Here is a 20,583-nt window from a genome sequence, read left to right on the forward strand (position 1 = left end):
GAAAAAAATCGATTCGGTGAGAGCTGAGAAAAAGTGGTAAGAGACACAAAAAAAAAACATATAGTAAAACTAATACCTTCTCAGCTTTGCATCGAAGCTAAAAATAATCGTATCAATTATACTAAATTAGTTAAATTGTAATTTTAATAATTTGTGCTTTATATTAGTTTACGTAGTAGAGTAAAAATTATAAATTTTGCATTACTTTAGTTTCACACAACTGTCGGAGATTGACGGGCGGTGAAGAAAGTGCACCGGAAATCGTTAAAAAAAAAGAGGCATGGTAGGGGTTTATAATTCGCGACCCAAGACGTGACAGAGACAAATCTTACCACTAGGCCATCATGCACTTGCGATTCAGATCCCGATACACTTTCAATTAAGTTGATAACGTGATATGCGGCTGAGGGAAACACGGTATCGTGTCAATTTCATTAATAATAAATATAAACATTCGAATTTAATAAAAAAATACATCTTTATTATTTTTTATTTAAGAAAGATATCATGTTTATTATAATGGTCGATTTTTATTGAAAACATTATAAATATTATTTGTTTAAAATTAGTATAACTGAAAAATTTACAGTTATTTAACACAGAATAAAATGTTATTAAAAACAATATATTTTTTTATTAAAATTCTAATATTATTAAATTGACACGATCACTAAGTAGACCGACAGATTGGCGGTGGCTTTTTTGACTGACCAACACCGCGTGTCAAACACTACGATACAAAGTCTAGCAAGTGTCACACAGCCAACGACGACCCGCCGCAAATGATACGTAGAGTCTTCTTCCCGTCATCAATGTGACAACGTCGAAGATGTACACCACTGGCTCCGAACGTGACACACGACCGGACTCAACAAAATGATCCGCACCCGCGCAACGTCTCTATAAATGCTGCTAATTTTTTGACGTCCAAGGACCATGCCGGACTTCGCGTCGTCGACACCAGCGAAAGTGCCTCGATATTATGCGAAGATTTTAATTAATTATGTTCGTATTTTAAAAATAATCTGTTATTGCTCATCATCAATAATAAACGACCTACGGATCTTTATCATGAAAACCAATGTCGACTACATTATCCATAACAATATATTTAATAATAACACAATTAATTCTAGTTAATTAGATGATATCAATATTTAATCAACAACAACACAAAAATATATTTTCATAATTTCACGAATATTTAGATTTATATCATCAATCACTTGTAACAAATTTATATCAATGAGATCTTATGAAAAAATTGTTTCACTACTCAAATATTTAAGCTCAATATTTCGTTTCCTTCTGTCCTTTCTTAATCCATATTTCAATGTTTAATATCGTAAAAACGCATGAAAATTTAAATTGTTACAAACTTCAAAATTCTAAAGATAATTTAATACTGAGCATTTATATGATACTTTTTTTACCAATTTTTTTCTGAAAATCTATTGTACAAATTGGTTATCTAGAAATTTTTTTTTTAATTTTTCGATAGTTAAAAAAATAAAATTATTTATTATAAATATTTTTATTAAACAAACGTATAACAAATATTAAAAAAAAAAAGTACAAAACATATTAACTAAATCAAAAGTTATTAGAGTTGTCAAAACGTGCGGAACCACCTGTATAAATAAAAATTACAATTGAACAATATCAATAGAAATTAATTAGTATTTAATATTTATAGTTAACGGGACATAGTGATATTGTTGCCAAGGCTTTAAAAAAACATTCTGCAGCTGTAAATATGTTGTATGACTGCATTGAAAAGTATAGTATTTTTCCGGGACATCTAAAATGTAAGTTATATTATACAAATAAATGATGTATCAGACGAATGTATAAACAAAATAAAAATATTATAAAACCAAAGTTGCTACTTATATTATTTGAGTAATATCATTAAATTAAAAATGGTATTTTGTTTAAACTTTATGCATCCTAAAAACATTAATTTTTATAATATTTTCTACATTTTCAAAAATAATTCTTTACTTAATTTTTTTTTAATTTACATTCTTAAAATTAACAATTGAATTAAAATAAGAGTTTTTGGTATCAAAATTTTTCTTTTATAACTTATTTATAAAATGGCTATTTTAAATCTTAAAAAAAATTTTAATAAAAAAATTAATTTTTAAAATATATTTTGTAATTGCGAAAAATAACATAAAACATATTTTAAATATAGTTTTATATTGTAAAAATTGATTAAAAAAAAAATTATAAAATGTTATGTAGATCATAAGTTATATGAGTTATCAGTTAGATCTGTTCCACCCTGTATATATATATATATATTTATATAATATCCATTTCTTATTATAATAAAATTTCAGGGAAATTTAATAATGATTAATTTTATAAATCTATAATCCATAATTTAAAGGACTTACATGCTTAATAAATGGTTCCTTGCGTTTAAGGCTTTAAAAAATGTTTCGCTTAATGTTTTTTCATTTTCTTTTTTAAAATTCTTAATTTTAATCTCTTATTGTATAATATTAATCAAATAATATTTCAGACAAATTGAACGATGAGTCTTTCCGTCAATCTACGATCAGCGATTTAAAGGAAGTTATCTCTAAAACCCGCACTCTTCAATCACTGGTTAACCGTGTTCCAATACATATTTTTGGTAATAATTACAGTAATTTTGCGAAGTATTGTTCTGCAGCATATTATACTTTTTTGATCTCCGATAATAATGTAAGTAAAGACAAAAAGCTAATTACATAAAAACACGGTAACACAGTGGAGTCGCGGTATATTGGGGACGTTTAGTTGGGACAAGTACCCACATAGCAATGAAATATTTCTAGAATATTCCTAGAATATTTATTTTTGATATTAAAATATTTCTAGAATATAACCAGAATATATTGAAATATTCTCACAATGTTCTCAGAATATACTTTGGCAGCGAATATTACATTCTCACAATATTTTAAAGGTATATTTCTAAAATATTATAAAAAATATATTGTGACAATATTTTTAAAATGTTTTATAAATATATTAAAAAAATGCAAAAAATTAGACCGCTACGCGGGATTCAAACCCTGTACTTCTAACGTTTTATACTCGTACGTGACCCATTGACCCACAGGTTGCTTCAAAGGAAATGAGATAAAAAAGACTATTTAAGGTAGTTCAAATGGTTATTTGTCTGTTAAGTAATTTTTCTTGTTTAAAAAAATTCAAAGTAAATACAATTTTATATTCAATTTAGATTAGATTCATATAATTTTTTTGAAAATCAGCGATCCCATCACCATGATTTCTCCTTGTAAGTTAGAAACTGACTATTATTGTTGATAATATAGAAATATATTCTAACTATAATAAAAAAACTTTTTAGGATTTTTAGTTTCACAGGACAATAATAAGATATAATTGCGCTGATAAAACTAAAAAATTTTTAACTCGATAGACCTGCAAATAATAGCAACAAGGTTTTTTTTACTGTCCTTGACTTATTTAGCTTAATTGAATTAGGTTAATTGAAATTGATACTAATTAGAGAAAATGGCTGTTTACTTATTAAAGATTTAGGAATATGTATATATAATACATAAGTATTATATAACAAGATACCAATATCATCCAAAGATGTAACTAAAGGGAGAAAAGAGGATGGCTTGTGTCTCTTAAGTTACCTCAGTTGGCCAACAAGATATATATTTATAATATTTAAAAAATTATATTGATAATATATTCAACAAATATTTCAAGTTAAATATTCTATATTTATTTTAATTAATATATTTTCATAATATTTATAAGCAAATATTTAAAAAGATATTTTTTAAGCACATTGTAGAAATATTTTCGGTGAAATATACTGTATTTATTCTCTTTAATATATTATCAAAATATACATAAACAAATATTTAAAAAATTATATTGTGAGCATATTATGAAAATATTTCAATAGGATATATTTTTTATTATGTTTAAGAGATATTGTCACAATATTTTATTCAAAATATTTTAAAAAGTATTTTGTAAGAATATTTTGACAATATTAATATATTGAAATTGCTATGTGGGTATAGATGATATTTGACAGTGATTAAAATCACTATCATAAGAAACGCTTCAATGCAAGTGTATACATTTAGCATAATTAAAACAAATTGGTGGATTATTCCAAAAACAACATCGACTCCTAATTCCTGAATTATGTCCTGATTAGTATTTCTTTGATTTATAAGTATAATATATGAATAAATAAATAGTAATTTAAAAATTTAATTATAGTAATTAAACTTAGTACGAAATTGTTATTCAATAATTTAATATTGTAAATTTTACAGAAAAGTTATAAAAAAATATAAAGTAGTTGTATAATTCGTTACTTCTATGGCAAACGTCTATAAAACTTGTAGAGCTCGATCCAAAACTTTTCAGAAAATAATTTAAAATAGTTTTGTCTAAACTGGTCTACAAGGAATTTTCATCAGAGATAAAAATATATTTGTTTTAAATTAATTTTTGCACTGATTTCAAATCTACAATTAGATTTTTTCTATCACCTCTAATTGTTGAGATTATAACAAATAGTAAAAAACAAATATTTACATATACTTGTGTAAATACTTAACATAAGCTTTATTTTAACATATGAATAAAGGGCGCAATATTTCCGGAACATTTACAAAAGTTGAAAAAGTTAAATTTTGGTGCAAAAGTTGCTATTTTTAAATTACTCATATGGGTATGTAAAGGGTCAAATTTTCAAAAAAAATATACCATATAATAAAAGGGAAATACCTAAAATATTTATATAAAAAAAAATATATTCTGATTCATTTATTTTTAAAAATTTATGGCAATTTTAAGAAAAACAATTTTAAAAAAATTAGAAACTTTCTGATTTGTAAAATCGTAATTATTTAGATGATATCTCCCATTTACATGGAACAAGAGAATTTTTTTTCAACTTTTAAGGGCAATGTCATCAATTAAATACGATTTGTAATATTTTGACGTATTGTTAAAAGATAATAAATCGTATCGGTCCAGTGAGAGCTGATATAAAGTGGCAACAGACATAAACCAAAAAAAACAAAACACATCACAGTAAAATCCTTCTCAGCTTCGCATTGAAACTGATAGTATTTATCATAAATCACTTTCATCATTGAATTAACCATCATTATGATTCAAATATTTAAACTTTATCAAAAGAATTTGAAATTTATAATATTCGCTAATATACTATCATATATGTATGCAGTAGCACATCAATAAATGTATATTTGACTATCGATAATATTTTTATATGATCTTCTATAAACTAATTTTAATGTCTATTTATAAAATATTGAAGTTAATAAACTTTTCCCTTCAAAAGGGAATTTTTTTTTCAAAAACTGTTGAAGGAATAATGAGTTTAATAACATTGAAGAATTTATCTCGTGCTAAAACAGCGCTGTACAATTGCTTCACGAACAATAATTTAATCGATTTTATAAAAAATCGTAGTAAGTGAATTTTATTATGAATATTTTAGTTTTTATTTAATAAGTAACCAAAGTTTATTAATAGTAACTTTACCTATTTATTTTTAACATTTTTATAGAATCTTTTGATAGATTTTTAAATAGACTAAGGAAAAGAATTCTTTCTGCCGATATCCTACCTAGAAATGCTCATGACGAAATAATTGAATTTTTAAAAGAAGATTTATCAAATTTTACGAATGAAATAATTAATTGCTCCACTATTTTTCATTCAACATTGTTTGAAGTGACAGAACCTGAAGTATGTATAAAAATATTCTTAGCTTCTTAGCTTAGCTTATTAATGAATTATTTCGTAAAAGGGTTTATTTTTGAGTAAATATATTTTATTGAGAAATCGACGGTAATATTATTAAAGCTTCCTCTGTCCTGGCCAACACAAAATTCAAAATAGAAGAGGGACAGAGAGTGGTACGCGGTGTTAAAAGAAACCTAACATAACTATTCTTTAAGCTCAACGGTGACAACTGACTTAACCTGACCTAAAGTTATGTGGTGAAACCCAACTTAATCCAAGGTAGTTTTTGGTTAGTATCATTCATCACTGCTACCGTCGAATGTGCAAAAATATTTGCTACTAAAAACGAGACAAAAAATTTAATTTAAAAATAAATTAAATAAATATCGTATATAGAGTTTTAATAATTAATTAAAAATATAAAAATTCATAAGCCTTTTGAGTATTAAACCAATTACATACAGGTTTTTTCAGTAAATCATTTGGGCAGTACAAATATTCTGTTGACCGTGAACTCTCTGGAGTTCAGGTCTATGTGGTAGAGGCACCACGGACGATTTAAGTTTGATAATGCATTAGTCTTGAGTATCTATACATTTCTAAATCGATGACGTAGACTTTTGGATGACACTTTGTTTTTGATATCCTTTCATGTAGATCATATCAACATGCAGCGAATTCAATATTCTATCGATTTCTCGGTGCTCGACATAACCAGATTCTATAGCTAATCGATAAAAATTTCACTGTAGCCAATAGTTTACCACTCTAAATTTAGCCTTTAATTTTTAATTTTTAGGATTTCAAAATCAGGTTTTTGTTTAAAAATTCAATGCTAAACTACGATTGCCAAACGCAAACATTTCTTAATCAATTATTTAGAGTCCTCTCCCAAACACCGACGTTGAGAATGTCTATTATTACCAAATTTATATCTCTAAGGTAAATTTTTATTCGTTTATAATAACTGAAATTCTCCGATTTTTCTTCGGATTCGAGTAATCTGTTTTGTGGTTTTTTTATTTGTTCCGAAATCGTAGACACTTATTTCTCCGTTTCAAAAATCTGGTATGCATTATGGTTTTTGAATAAAACACCTATAGATTTCAATTCCTTGATAATATTTGTAACGGAAACGTTGATTTTATTTTTTCGGTCTGGAAACATTGGCAATTGTATATGTTCGACTTTTTTAACGCGTTTGTCAATACACAGGTCGACGTTTCGATGATTGATAATATTGAAGTATTGAATTCAGAATCGAAATTAGAAAACAAAACGTTGATTTTATTGATTTGACCCCCGAATTTTGCAAGTGCTTATTAATTTCAGTCATTCATAGAGGTTTTGATTGAGAAAACTGAAGATTTAATTCCTAAAATGATGGAGGTCTTCTCTCGTTTAATTTACTACCAAACACGTCTATTACAAAACTACGACTGAATTCAATTTTTGAGTTTACACGTATTACCCAACTGTTTTTCGAACTGCTGTACCATAACCATTTGACTAGTGCTGTATTTCATTTTTTGCGGACAATTTTTTCTACGAGATAATCATCAGGATATTGTACTTTACGTATTTCTTCTAAGTAAAAATATCCATCGATATCGTTATCTTTATTATCTCCAGGAGGAGACTATTGCGGCCTATGTTATATCAAACGGCTGCTATAGTAAATGGTGCTTATCGCATATTGTATTTTATCTAAAACCAGTACAGCGCGATACACTGTTCGACGCAATACTAGATTTATATAAAAATAAAATTAAAAATAACTCTGAGCGTACGAATAAGTTTTATTAATTTAATAATATTCCTGCTCAACCCCCTCCCCACCAATAAAGACGCTTTGTTGATTTTAGTCACAACGAATATTTGTGTTGACCAATTGGGTACTGATCTTTACAAGATTGCCCACGATGAATTTGATTTGACAGTCTGTTATAGCTCGACGCTTTAAATTCATCGATAATGGGATTAGGTCGGCTTCTGTCGGTAACATTCCTATTCTACAGTGTTTCGAATGGATATAATCATACATGATAGTTTGGGAGCCAATCACGCATACCACCTCTCGTAAATTTCCACCAAGTCCACATGCTACAAATCTTTTTTACCGTAGACGTTAACGTGACTTCTATTATAGTTATTTCTAGATGGTATGTGCAATTCTAAAGCTATCTGACGTTTAGATATTTGGGATTCTGCGTATCAAGCCGGCTTCTACGTTCTTTGAAATTGGCACTATCTCATTACACACACCCGTGTTGTCAGCAACTTGCAAAGCTTATAAAAACCATAATCTAACTACAACCTCGTTAAGATCATTCTAATACACTAGATTGTATCGTTGAAATTTCAATGCACTACTGTTTTCACTGTATTATTCTTCTTTTTGCACGGGGTACAATTCATTTATAATGTTCGTATTTTTGTATTCTGTCGATTTTCTGACTTTTACACCATTCTGAGTTAAATGGGGTGATGTTGGTCGAAGTTTCGACTTGTACATTTCCAAATCATGGTTGCTGTACGATGAAGGGCACCGATAAAATATTAACCGCGACAGACTAGATCAACGAATTATCTTCGAATTTCACTAGTCTATCGCTAAAATGACATCATCATTTGGGAGTTTCTTTGGACCATACGTTTTATCTAAATTAATGGAATCTAAAAATTTTTCTACTATCCAGTATTTTTTATCGCCATCTTTTGATTCTCATTGGAACGTATTCGTTTGCACCAGCTCCACAAAAATCAAGTATCTCGTATCGGATATTTTCTTCGACGAATTAATAATAAGTTTTATAATTAATCAAGAAATATATGTAGCTAAAAGAAATCAAATTTTTTTTTCCTAATAAAATATTGGGATTAATAATTATTTAGCTATTAAACATAAGACTATATAAGATTGTTTATATTATTGGANTGTTTGCACCAGCTCCACAAAAATCAAGTATCTCGTATCGGATATTTTCTTCAACGAATTAATAATAAGTTTTATAATTAATCAAGAAATATATGTAGCTAAAAGAAATCAAATTTTTTTTCCTAATAAAATATTGGGATTAATAATTATTTAGCTATTAAACATAAGACTATATAAGATTGTTTATATTATTGGATCATTTGGCTTGTTGGCAATATAAAATTAAAGAATAACACAATATAGACTAAAAACTAGAGGTACTCTTAATTATTTAATTTGGTAATTTTGAATTGAAATTATCCATAGTTATTCTTCCATTAATTTTTTGAATATTTTTGTTTCAGTGTCTCTTAGAGTTGGTACGTATCATTTGAAACAATTTAAAAACAAATAAACTCGCGCACAATTGATAAAAATCTGACCGTAAAATAAAAAAATTGAAAAATTCATAAAAAAAATTGTATATTTCTCGTATTTATATTAGGTCAATCCGAGTAATTTTAATAAAGTAGACGTCATTTAATGTAATGAGTTGATACATATTTTTGGAGTTAGTTAATAATACTTCATATTTATCCATTACAGATCAAAACACCAATTACATTTTTGTAAGACTCTCTTACCCAAACTACTATAATAACATTGATAAAAATTTTCTGACTTAAACTTTAGTTTTATTATTCCACATTGGTGCTATAATCGGTAAAAAAAAATAATAAAAAATGACAACACATTCTTTATTTAGTAAAAATTTTATATTATAACTTCAATATGATGTTAAAATATTATTTTATTACATTATTTGTTTTAGAGTCAGAATGGTAAAGTAAGTGTCATTTTTATTATTATATAAATTTAAACCTAAATATTAGTTTGGTATATTATTTATCCATTGCAATAAATAATGAAACTTTTTCTGTCCACTCTGGCATTAGTTATAGCTTAGAGGACTTTAAACATTAATTAAACAAAACAAATTAAATTATATTTTGACAAAATAACATATAAATCATTTATTTATTAATCAACACAGCAATTTTAATTTTTTAATCCTTTAGTCAACAAATAAGAACATCGTTAAAATTTTACTTATTTTCAATCTTTAAATAGTTATTAAATATTTTTTCATGTAACATTAATTAATTGTTAAATGAATAATGATGAATTATAACGAAATTAATAAATAAAAAAATTCTACTTTTAATATATAATTCGTATTTATTTTTCGGAAGTTTTCAAAATTACAATTCATTAAAAGGAAATGTAAACTTTAATTAACCGGTCAGATAAATTATATTTGTTGAATTTATAATATCACTACTACAAATCATTTTCAATATATATTTGTGAATTTTAGAAACATAACTGTCAAGGGGACTTCTTTCTAGAAAAAATTGTTTTTTTTTAATTTCCGGAAAAAATTATCTAAAAATTTGGATCATTTGACCCACCACATCTCAATTATGTATTATACTAAACAAAGTATTTGAGTGTATATAAGTGATCATGAAATCACCTATTTCAAAAAGTAAAACGCATTTCTTAAAAAATAATAACTGGTTTCCCCTTGAAAAAAAAATAATTGATTTTTCAACAAAGATTGACCAATAGACACATACATATTAACTAGCATATAAAATAGAAATCTAATAATATCTAATTAGGGAAATAACTTGTCCACTGGTTATTCACATTTTTGTATCTAGACGAAAGGAAGAGTAAGGGTGATACATGTTTAATGATAAAAATGCACATACTTAGCATCACCTCCAATCAATATTTTAAGATACTGATAAATCTTCAGAAGTTATTAGTACTGGTCCAAAAATTGGTATCGACCATTCCTTTTCTTAATTAATTAATTTCTATTTTATATGCTAAAAAATATATATTTGTAGTTTATAAAAATATAGTTGATACTCTATAAGATATAAGGAATGAACTGAGAAAGTACTCAAAAAATATATATAACTAAAAAAATGGTTTAAATATTTCTGACAAGATGGATTCATTATATTAATTAAATTATTTTTAATTGAGTGGATTATGAAAAACAGATTACTCAGTATAGTAAAATCTTTGAAAATTTATTTTATTTTTAATAATTCTTAAAAAATATTACTACAAATAATTTTGTTGTTTATTTGAACAATTTTAGAATACATTAAATGAGGTATGTACCGATAAACTGTAAATTATAGTATGATTATAAAAATATTATAATTGCAAAGTAATATAAAATCACTCAAATTAATTTTTATGAAATAATGTCACAATTATTTTCTTTAATTTTCCCTGTACTTTACTATGTATCAGTTTCAGTGATTTTATTTTACCTAATAAAATGTTTAGTTGATACAGAATTCGAATTATGGAATTAAAAATTAAGAAATTAAATTTTCGTAATGCATTTTTTTAGATTTTAAATTATTTAATACTGAAATTTCTCTTTTTAATTATAATTAAGATATTAATGTGACTCATACTCTCATTAATACGCTATAAGGAGAATTTTTAACCATGAATACTTCTTGACGTATTTTAAGAACAAACTCTTTGATTATTCTATAATTGAAAACTTGTATTCAATAACAGGATTTGCATCATTATCAATTAAACAATCTAGTTAATTATGTACTATCCCATTTGAAAAATAAAGTCAACACCCCTATTTGTTATAAGGGATGATCCTAAAAAGTAATTAGTAGCTAATAAATCAAGAATGTAACTAAAGAATTTTTTCTCATTATTCTATTTATTTTGCGAGTAATCGAGTGATTTATGATCAACCGATGACCCTGTGTATATTATATATATGTATAATATCGTAGTTTTTAGGTACTTTTTCGACTCGCACTCCGTGAGCGATCGCCTGTTTTAAGTTGATATAGTGCGCAATTAAGCGTTCTTTGGGTTGCAAAGTGAAAATAAGTTTGGTTGTTTTAGACTCATGTGGCAAAACTTTGGTAAAAAGACTAAGTCATTTGGTGGTTGTGAAGGGATAGGAATAGGGAACTTTGTATATTCTGCCAGTATCGCCTGTATCGGACCACGAGTTCAAATCTGCTATGGTGTCCAAGTCCTCATACCATCGGAATTAGCCGTACGGCATGGGCTTACTCATTGCCCAGCCGTACAAGTTATTATCTGTAAACACATTTCAAATATACTATTTGTATATTATTATTATCGTTTATTACTTATTGTAGGCGCACTACAATAGCCGACAGACCAACCAAGTTTCTAGTTTAATTTTTGAAATACTTTAAACACTTATTATGTACTTACTAAGTTGATGAAAAGTTTCAATAATTTCAATTCTATTGAAAACAGACCTTGTTTGATACACATCGGAGAATATGCTGTCGAGATATTATGTTGTGATTATTCATGTTATCGTTGTGTTACATCGAGTTGTTGTCGGTTTTCTCTCTATGTCTGCATTGTCTTCGCCATATTAACGCTTCTTCAGCTGCAAGCTCTATGGTGCTTGCGAGACAGTAGTCTTGTATTCGGTTTTCGTTGTAACAGAAAAATATCACTTTTGCGATAGTCGCACCCTTATGCGCTAAGTATATCGCCGTTGGGTCTATATATTTTCTGAGATACATCACAGTACCGTTCATAACATATTGTACACGTTGGTCAACTACTTGCATTTGACTTCAATTGATCCATTCAATGTAGAACATTATCATCCGCCGTTTCAACTAGCCGAAAAGTATAATGCTTGTTCATCTATCTTTCTAAGACATACTCACTTGTATAATTTATTATTTGTTTATATCAGCGCCTTCTGGCATAAGTATTAAGTGTCCCCTCTATCCACATTGATGTATATAAGATTTTGTATTTCTTGTATAATATATTTAGATGTTATAATTATATATTGTAAAATTCATTCTACATTCAAACATACAGTCCACACACCTTATTTCTTATCCTCGACATAGCTAAAGACTTAGGACAAAATAAAACTACGAACGTTAACGAACGCGCGTGAATACCACCGGGCGCTGCGTTCATACTGATCTAATTATCAAATTATTAATAATTGTAGTCAATATTACAATATCCGATCAAGACTTTGGCATTGGTTATATGACCAAATTATTTTGTATTTTATTTAATTATTTAACTTTTATTAATCAAGTAATTAATACCTACTTGAGTTCTGAATATTGCAAAATATTTCTTAAACTAATCAGTATAAATACCAATAGTAACAAGGTCATATGTACAAGTAATATTCAATTTTGTAAATTTTGTATTGTAGGATTTTAAATAAAGAAATCAGTTAGTTTTCTGAAATTACTAGACCATGTTAAGTTAAGTTATGAGTAATTACAAGTTTAGCATACATAAGAAATATGAAAAAATTGAATATTAGCGACTGATCGACGACGAAATTTTATTATTATGATTTTTTTTTATAAGCTAATAATATTTGTAATATTTAGACTTTGAATATTAATATACTATTAAATAATATTTGTTTTATATGATAACAACTAAATTTTGTAATAATTAACTTATATTACCAATGAACTAATATTTAATAATGAAATTTGAAATCATCTACGAGGTTTCTATAAACTTGATTTTAGAATCAAAATAGGAAATTTGCTACAACAAATTTCCTACAAAATTGCAATATCTAAACGTATTACCGATAAAATTAGTCAACAATATGACTGTGGTATTGACGACACGAATAACAAATTGAATCCAAATATATTATGATTTGACACGATAGATGCAAGCTACAAAACAACTAACAAGTTGACTCTTAGGAGGCTAAGAATCAAGAGAGAGAGACGATTTGTCAAACTCATAACCACTACCCGGACGGAATGACTTGACCAGTGATAAGAGAAACAACAGGTGACCAATCAGTGTCACCATGTTTTAAAGATAGAGTTTGCTAAGCGCAAACACTTAAAGTCTTGGTATACAATCCACAATCTAGTTTGTATGATCACAAACGGGCGTCTTGAAATTATTCGATTTTGTGTAATGCATGTACCAACCCACCGCGAATACTCTATTCCACCATTAGTAGCATATTGTAATCGTTTAAAAGCTCCAGCTCCAATTTACTTTGTGAGGTGACGACTTGGGCCACGCAACGGATTGTGAAGTCGCCACCCTCATGGCTCCCTTGCAAAAGGAAATCGGGTCGCCAACTACTTAGGCGAGGGTCTTGATCATAAAAAGAACAACACCCGGACCATAAGTGGATTTAAGAAAAAAAAATAAGGAAACCAATAATATGCACTTTGATGAAACAAAGTGGATTAAAAAAAATTATGTATACATATACTAAAATATAAAGTGTTGTTGTAGACTATAATACGCTGTCTGGGAATTTACCCACCACTGCTATAACCAAGTCATCCACATAGGCTTGTGTATAATAATATTTGTTTAACTCTCTAATAAGCGAGTCCAATACTAGACACCATAGCAAGGGGGAGAGAACCCTACCTTTTGGGCATCCCTGTTTAACACTCTTGATTACTTTGGTCTCATTGAGCTGTCCCAAAATGAAGTATTCCTTAAACATGGATTCTATCCACTTAACCCTTAAGCAGACGCGTACCTATTTTTAACGTTCATAGTAGCGTGGGGGTCTATTAGACACCATTTCTAAAAAAGTATAAAATATGTATAAAAAAGTTAATTTTTTAAATTCAAAGACATTATTTGTCACCATATAATAAATAAATATAGATAAAAATTAAAAAATAAATAAATTACAAAATTATGTGCATTACTAAAAATATATTTTTATATTATATATTTAGAAACCCCTCGTTTTCTTAGTTGAACCTATAGTAATGACAATCACACTTCTTCTAAAAAATTTTTTCGAATCTGTTTATTGTTTTGGGTATTTTTATGAAAAATAATTTTAGCATTTATACCAGCTAAATCTATGAGTCGGAAAAATAACACCAAAGGCCAACGCCTTACTTTACGTGACACTGAATAAGTAGCACACATTTCATCTACCGTATCAAATCCAGTTTTTGTTTTATTATAAAAAAGTATAATTTCGGGCTTAGAATTATCTTCTGGCTGTTCAGAAATAGAACCATCAAGATGCATAGTAGATAACATAATCACATTTTTGTTTTTTTTTTTGGTATATACGAAACAATTGTTATTTGCTTTCCAAAACCAAACAAAGTTGAATTTTCGACTCTATTTTTAGTAGAAACAAATTGTATTGGTAATTCTATTTTATTTTTTCTTAGAGTACTGACAAGTGTTATTTTTTTCCCATCAGCTTGTTGGCCAACGAAATACTACTGAACCAATTATCAGCCGTAATATTACGCCTTGTATCATAAATGGGCTGAGATAATCGAAGTACAACATCAGTGGCTGAATTAGAAATTTTATAAGGCCCGTCTTTTGGTTTCCCTGTATACACTTCTATATTGAGAGTATACCAAGTTTGAACGTCACAAATGAATTGAATTTTCAAACCTTATTTAGCTGGTTTACTTGATATATAGACACGAAATGGACATCTACCCCTGAATGCATCAAGTTGTTCATCGATTGTAGTATATTTGAATACAGCATAATTATTTTCACAATTGGCCAAAAAAAGTTCAAAAATGTCTCTAAAAGCAGCGAAGTTATCAATTTCTTTACGATATTGACGATCTCTGTAATCGTCAAAACGAATACAACGTAATAAGAAAAAAAATCGTTTCAACGTCATTACTGAATGAAAAATACCTATTCCTAAACCATTTGTTCTTCAAAAATCTTCTAAATTTTGATGTCCTGACCTATTTACTTCTAATAGAATGAGTAAGCCGAGTAAACATTTAATTTCGTCCTCATCAGTTTTATTTACGTCTCTACTATAAACGAATTTATGAGCCATACGATCAATGTATAAATTTTTACAAAATACAACACTTCTGATTATTTTATCGTCTATGAATAATGAAAAACAGCCAATAGGAGTTTTACAATTTTTTGCTCCACCTCTCACGCCTGCCGGAACACGAATAATATTTTGCTGTTTTGCTCTGGTATTTGTTCTGGTAGGGACTGTCTTGGCCCATTTTGTTGTCTTATCTTTACCCCAAAAATATTGTCTATTACCTGTTGACGAAAAATCGGAATCAGTTTTATTATATTCACTGCCTGAACTTGAATCATTTGTCTCAGTATCACTATTGTGTTCATCAACTTCTAATGTATCAGGCAATTCAGAGTCGGTGTCATTCTTAAAGCTCATTTCGTTTTCTTCAGAAATACTTTCATTTAGCAAATTTGAATACTCTATATTTCTAGGTTTTCTGAGTGACTGGTCATTGTGATCTGGACTACATTTATTACTTATTAGTTAGGAATAATATAGTTTTAGTTTGTATATAACATAAATATATATTAATGCGCTTACCTTCGTATATTATTTAATAATTAAATGTACCGAACTTTTCAGTAGATACCTAGTTTTTATAGCAAATGTCTGATAATTTTATTCAATAGTTGAAAATATCGAAAAATTTTGTTTTATATTGTACTTGTACGTTGAGGTGTAAACTCGTTCGTAGAAGCACATCGATTACCGATAATCAATGTGTCCACATTGTGACGTGATATTTAATTATATGTTTTGTTCGTGTTTGTTCCGTATCATCGAGTAGTGGAAATTCTCAATAGATTATTTATTTTTAAAACTTAATTGCACAGTCGGTGGCAGATCCACATAATCCCAATTCCACAATATTATATCGATTATAACATTGCATTTACAATAAAACGATATTTTGAAAAAAAATACAAGTCCAAAAAAAAATTGTAACGTTACAAGTCGCGTGGGGGTCAATATGACCCATTTCAACTTTGATGGATATTTTAAGTCATACATTTTTTTTCGAAGGTATTTATTTATGAAAATCTATTCAATATTACTATAAAAACCATCTTCTAAATTTATATCTATGTACACCTTTTATGCAATATAATACATCCGTTTTTATTTATGTGGGGGGTATGCTAGACCCCCACACGACTGTTTAAGGGTTAATAATAAGTGATTCTATTCCATGCTGTTGTGCAGATTCACGCATAGCATCGAAGGGAGTATTGTCAAAAGCCCCTTCGATGTCCAGGAATATAGCTATTACATACATTTTATTCTCTACAGCTTTCCCTATCTTAGTGGTTAAGCAGTGTAGAGCTGTATCAGTAGATTTCCCCGTTTGATACTGTTGTTAATTGCAGAGTCAGGAAAATGTGTGTTCATCAAATGTGATAATGTTTCATTATCGTTATTGGTGAACATTCCGTCTGGTAGTAGTATTGTCTCGACAGTTTTGTTTGATCCATTCCTTAGTGATCGCAGAAGTCTAGTTGCTATAGGAAGTTGTTGGATATCCCCACAGAACTTCTTCCAGCTTTCTCTTTTGGACTTTTTCAATGCAGATTTGTAGTTCCTAGTTTTGTTTCAAACCTGATTTCATTGCTTTATTTAAGAGCTTACGTGAACTCTTTCTTAATTTGGACAGGTTAGCATTCCACCAAGCTACGCCCTGCCTTGTACCTCTCCTTTCTATTAAAGCACAATTTTCTTTGTAGGCCGAGACAATGGAATCCTGTAGCATATTTACAGCTCTTTCAGTACTCTGTCTCAACCCCAATATAAACTGTAGGTTATTCAGATCACGAGAGAGATCTGCCCAGTGGTCCCAGTTTGTTCTTTTCGGGTTCCTATAGTATTCCGTCTTAACTTTGTTAATTTCCAAAGTGAAACGTAAGTGCCTATGATCAGAAAGAGAAGGTTTGGAGGACACTATCCACTCTTTTATCTTTTGAACAAACTGTCAGATCAATGACTTCCTGCCTGTTCCTGATAACAAAAGTAGGTTCACTACCTCTATTCAGTATACTAGGTCTGTAGTCAGCAATAGATCCATTATAACCTCTCCTCTTTGGTTTATGTTACTGCTCCTCCAAATAGTGTGGTGTGCATTAGCATCCATACCTAAGATTAGTTCTAGTTTTTCATTTTTGCAATAATTAATAGTTATTTTCCCAATTGATCTTGCGATTTCTGGTCTACATTTGTTGACGTTGCTGTCTCTTTGCTAGTGGACGGTTCACCAAGTGTCCCGTTGTTCGCATTGAGACCTTCAAGTTCGGCGATTCTTCTACGAAGAGTCACCAGGTCACGATCTTGTTCCGACAGGTTATCCCTAGGATCCCTGATCGTCACAAGTTCTTGTTTTGTGGTTTTTCTATGTTTTTATCCATATAGTTGCCACGAGTAGTCGAGAAATAAAGGTCCGTCACAGCAGAGCTCGATACTGTGATAAGGCTGTATACTCTATGGTGCGCCAGGTGCCATAGAGTATCCCAATGGTCACTTTACCTTTCGGCTAACTACCCTAAGTTAGCAACCCTTTCACTTGGTATAGCTGGGTTAGGGGGGCCTATTCGCTGTTAGTAAGCAGGTATGTCCAGGCCTACCGGTCCCAACTAACCAAAGTCATGACCGGCTAAGAGCAGTGGTACGTGTTGCCACCCCCACTGAAATAACTAGGGACTATGGGGTTGTTAGGCCCGTAATCCTTGCGAATTCCCCTGCGGGGATGTTGTTATTGTAAGAAGGTTAAAATATTAGAAAAATATTGTAACGTGCACAAAAAGGTACTCTTTCATTCATTTTTGTATACTTATATTTTAATTATTTTGGTTGACCCGAATGCGTGCTGCAACGTCATTTATCATCTAAATAATCATGATAAAGTGTTGTGATTTGTTTATGCGCGTGCGAGATAGTAAGCTATGTACTACTTCGGACCGGTTTATGGACGAAATTTGCGTGTACACTCAGCCCGCTCCTTTTCTATCTTGAGAGTCATTTGCACTAATTTCCACTTGCGTTGTAACCTAGTGATAAATATTAGTTCACGTATTCTCCGTAACTTCCGGCACTGGGTTTAATTAAATTTGTTGACCACTACCTCTGAACATTTGCTGTAATCAATATTACTCTCTACTATTTTATTTGAAGGTGATAATTTCAAAAAGCAATTGTATACACGGCAAGGTCATCTCTGTACATCATGTTGAAGTATTTTGTGAAAACGAAATTTGAAGTCTTCGTAGATAATAAGTGGCTATTATTTTTCACTACAAATAAACTCCATTGTGGCTGAATTCAGACTGACAGTGTAATTGTAAAATGCTGCACTATAATATGAACGTTATATTATAGTGATTTAAGTATCTAAAAGAACCCGGCATTTCAATGTAGGTTATTTATCATTACTATAATTACAAATCCTGAAAAATCAATATTTATTCGCTCATATGGTTTACTGGTTCCTAGCCACCTGATCACTTTACTAGTTGTAGGATTTGGTCTAAATGTCATGCATATATCATAACTTTTTATGTTATTTATGTTTTAAATTTCTCAACGTATTCATCTATTTTTAGCCACTAAAAATATGATCTTGCTAATGATATTGTCTTTGATATTCTCATATATTTAATTGTAACCTTTACCTTTGTTAGCCGGTCAATTTTAATGAATAGTGACAAACATTTTATATTTGTATACGATTTTTTGATATTTTATGTCAAAATTACACTACTTGTGTGTAAAATTAACATGCGTATTAAAAATATAATATTGATGTTTGAGAATATTTGGCTCATTTCTTACAGTGCATATTTTGTGTTAATGTTATAAGTGATAACATAATATTACATTTATGGCACCTCTATTCGTTTTTATAGGTATCTTTAAATTATTTCCAATGATCTCAACCTAATCAATATCATAAAGGTATTGAGAAAAAAAAAATGTCCTTGCATGAAATCAAACTATGTTCAGCTTTGCAATATACAAATAATTGATTTTTCTACTCTTTACATAAATGAGAATATTTATTAAAACAGTTAATAATAAGTGTATGGATAATTTTTTTAGATTTTAGAAAATGAAAACGTGGATGATCTTGTGTCTAAAAGATATGATGTAGCAATTGATATTCTGTATGAATGCTACGAAAAGTATAGATGTTTTCCAGGAATAAAAAAGAGTAAGTAATATACTAATACATGATGTAACAGACAAATGTATAAACGAGATAAAAAAGTTATAAAACCAAAGTTGTTACTTATATTATTTATATCATATCATTAAATTAAAAACAATATTTTGTTTAAACTCTAATTCAAGCATTTTTTTTTCTAATGAAAAAAAATTATAAAACAATATTTTAATATAATTCATGAATCAAATCATTTTTTTCTTTACAAAATACACAACTGCTCTAAAAAAACGAGTGTGCCGTCTAAAAACAATCATTGTATGTATTTTAGAATTATTATTTTTTAATAATATTTTCTACATATTCAAAAATAATTTTTTAACTAATTTATTTTTAAGTTTTATTTATAAAATTACAATTGTGGTTTTTTTTTTTGTGTATTATTAGTTATATAATATTTCAGAGATATTGAACCATAAGTCTTTCCGTGAATCTACGATCTGCGATTTAAAGGAAGTTATCTCTAAAACTCGCACTCCCCAATCACTGGTTAACGGTGTTTTAGTATATATTTTTGGTAATAATTACAATAATTTTGCGAAGTATTGTTCTGCAGCTTATTATACTTTAATAACTTTAGATGAAAATCGCGTAAGTAAAATTTACGAGTTATTTAAATTAATTATATTAAATAACTAATTCCTTTATGAAGAAAAATTATAATTTATCAATTAATGGTGTTTAAAACTAGTATTTTAAATACTTAATTCAAAGTTGTTATCGAACAGTAATCTTCTCAAACAGATCACTTTTTTTTTTTTTTTTTTTTTTTTT

The 20,583-nt window shown here is 28.6% G+C and overlaps 1 protein-coding gene across 5 annotated transcripts in view; it reads left to right on the top strand.

Moving 5' to 3' along the window:
• LOC126894909 (uncharacterized) overlaps nucleotides 1-20,583 on the top strand; it is a 31,257-nt gene that overhangs the window by 4,988 nt on the left and 5,686 nt on the right. Inside the window, exons 4-12 of one of the 5 annotated variants that reach the window (XM_050666252.1) lie at nucleotides 1,697-1,808; nucleotides 2,534-2,718; nucleotides 5,369-5,498; nucleotides 5,597-5,778; nucleotides 9,058-9,072; nucleotides 9,525-9,539; nucleotides 10,872-10,886; nucleotides 19,686-19,797; nucleotides 20,213-20,400. In XM_050666252.1, the coding sequence (XP_050522209.1) occupies nucleotides 1,697-1,808; nucleotides 2,534-2,718; nucleotides 5,369-5,498; nucleotides 5,597-5,778; nucleotides 9,058-9,072; nucleotides 9,525-9,539; nucleotides 10,872-10,886; nucleotides 19,686-19,797; nucleotides 20,213-20,400 (954 nt within the window). Of the gene's footprint in view, nucleotides 1-1,696; nucleotides 1,809-2,533; nucleotides 2,719-5,368; nucleotides 5,499-5,596; nucleotides 5,779-9,057; nucleotides 9,073-9,524; nucleotides 9,540-10,871; nucleotides 10,887-12,989; nucleotides 13,017-19,685; nucleotides 19,798-20,212; nucleotides 20,401-20,583 lie in introns of those variants that run through there. The other 4 variants (XM_050666255.1, XM_050666253.1, XM_050666256.1 and 1 more) reach the window with 4 other exon arrangements.

Source organism: Daktulosphaira vitifoliae, unplaced genomic scaffold (genome assembly GCF_025091365.1).
Source record: "Daktulosphaira vitifoliae isolate Bord-2020 unplaced genomic scaffold, ASM2509136v1 Scaffold_1, whole genome shotgun sequence".
NCBI classification, from domain to species: domain Eukaryota; kingdom Metazoa; phylum Arthropoda; class Insecta; order Hemiptera; family Phylloxeridae; genus Daktulosphaira; species Daktulosphaira vitifoliae.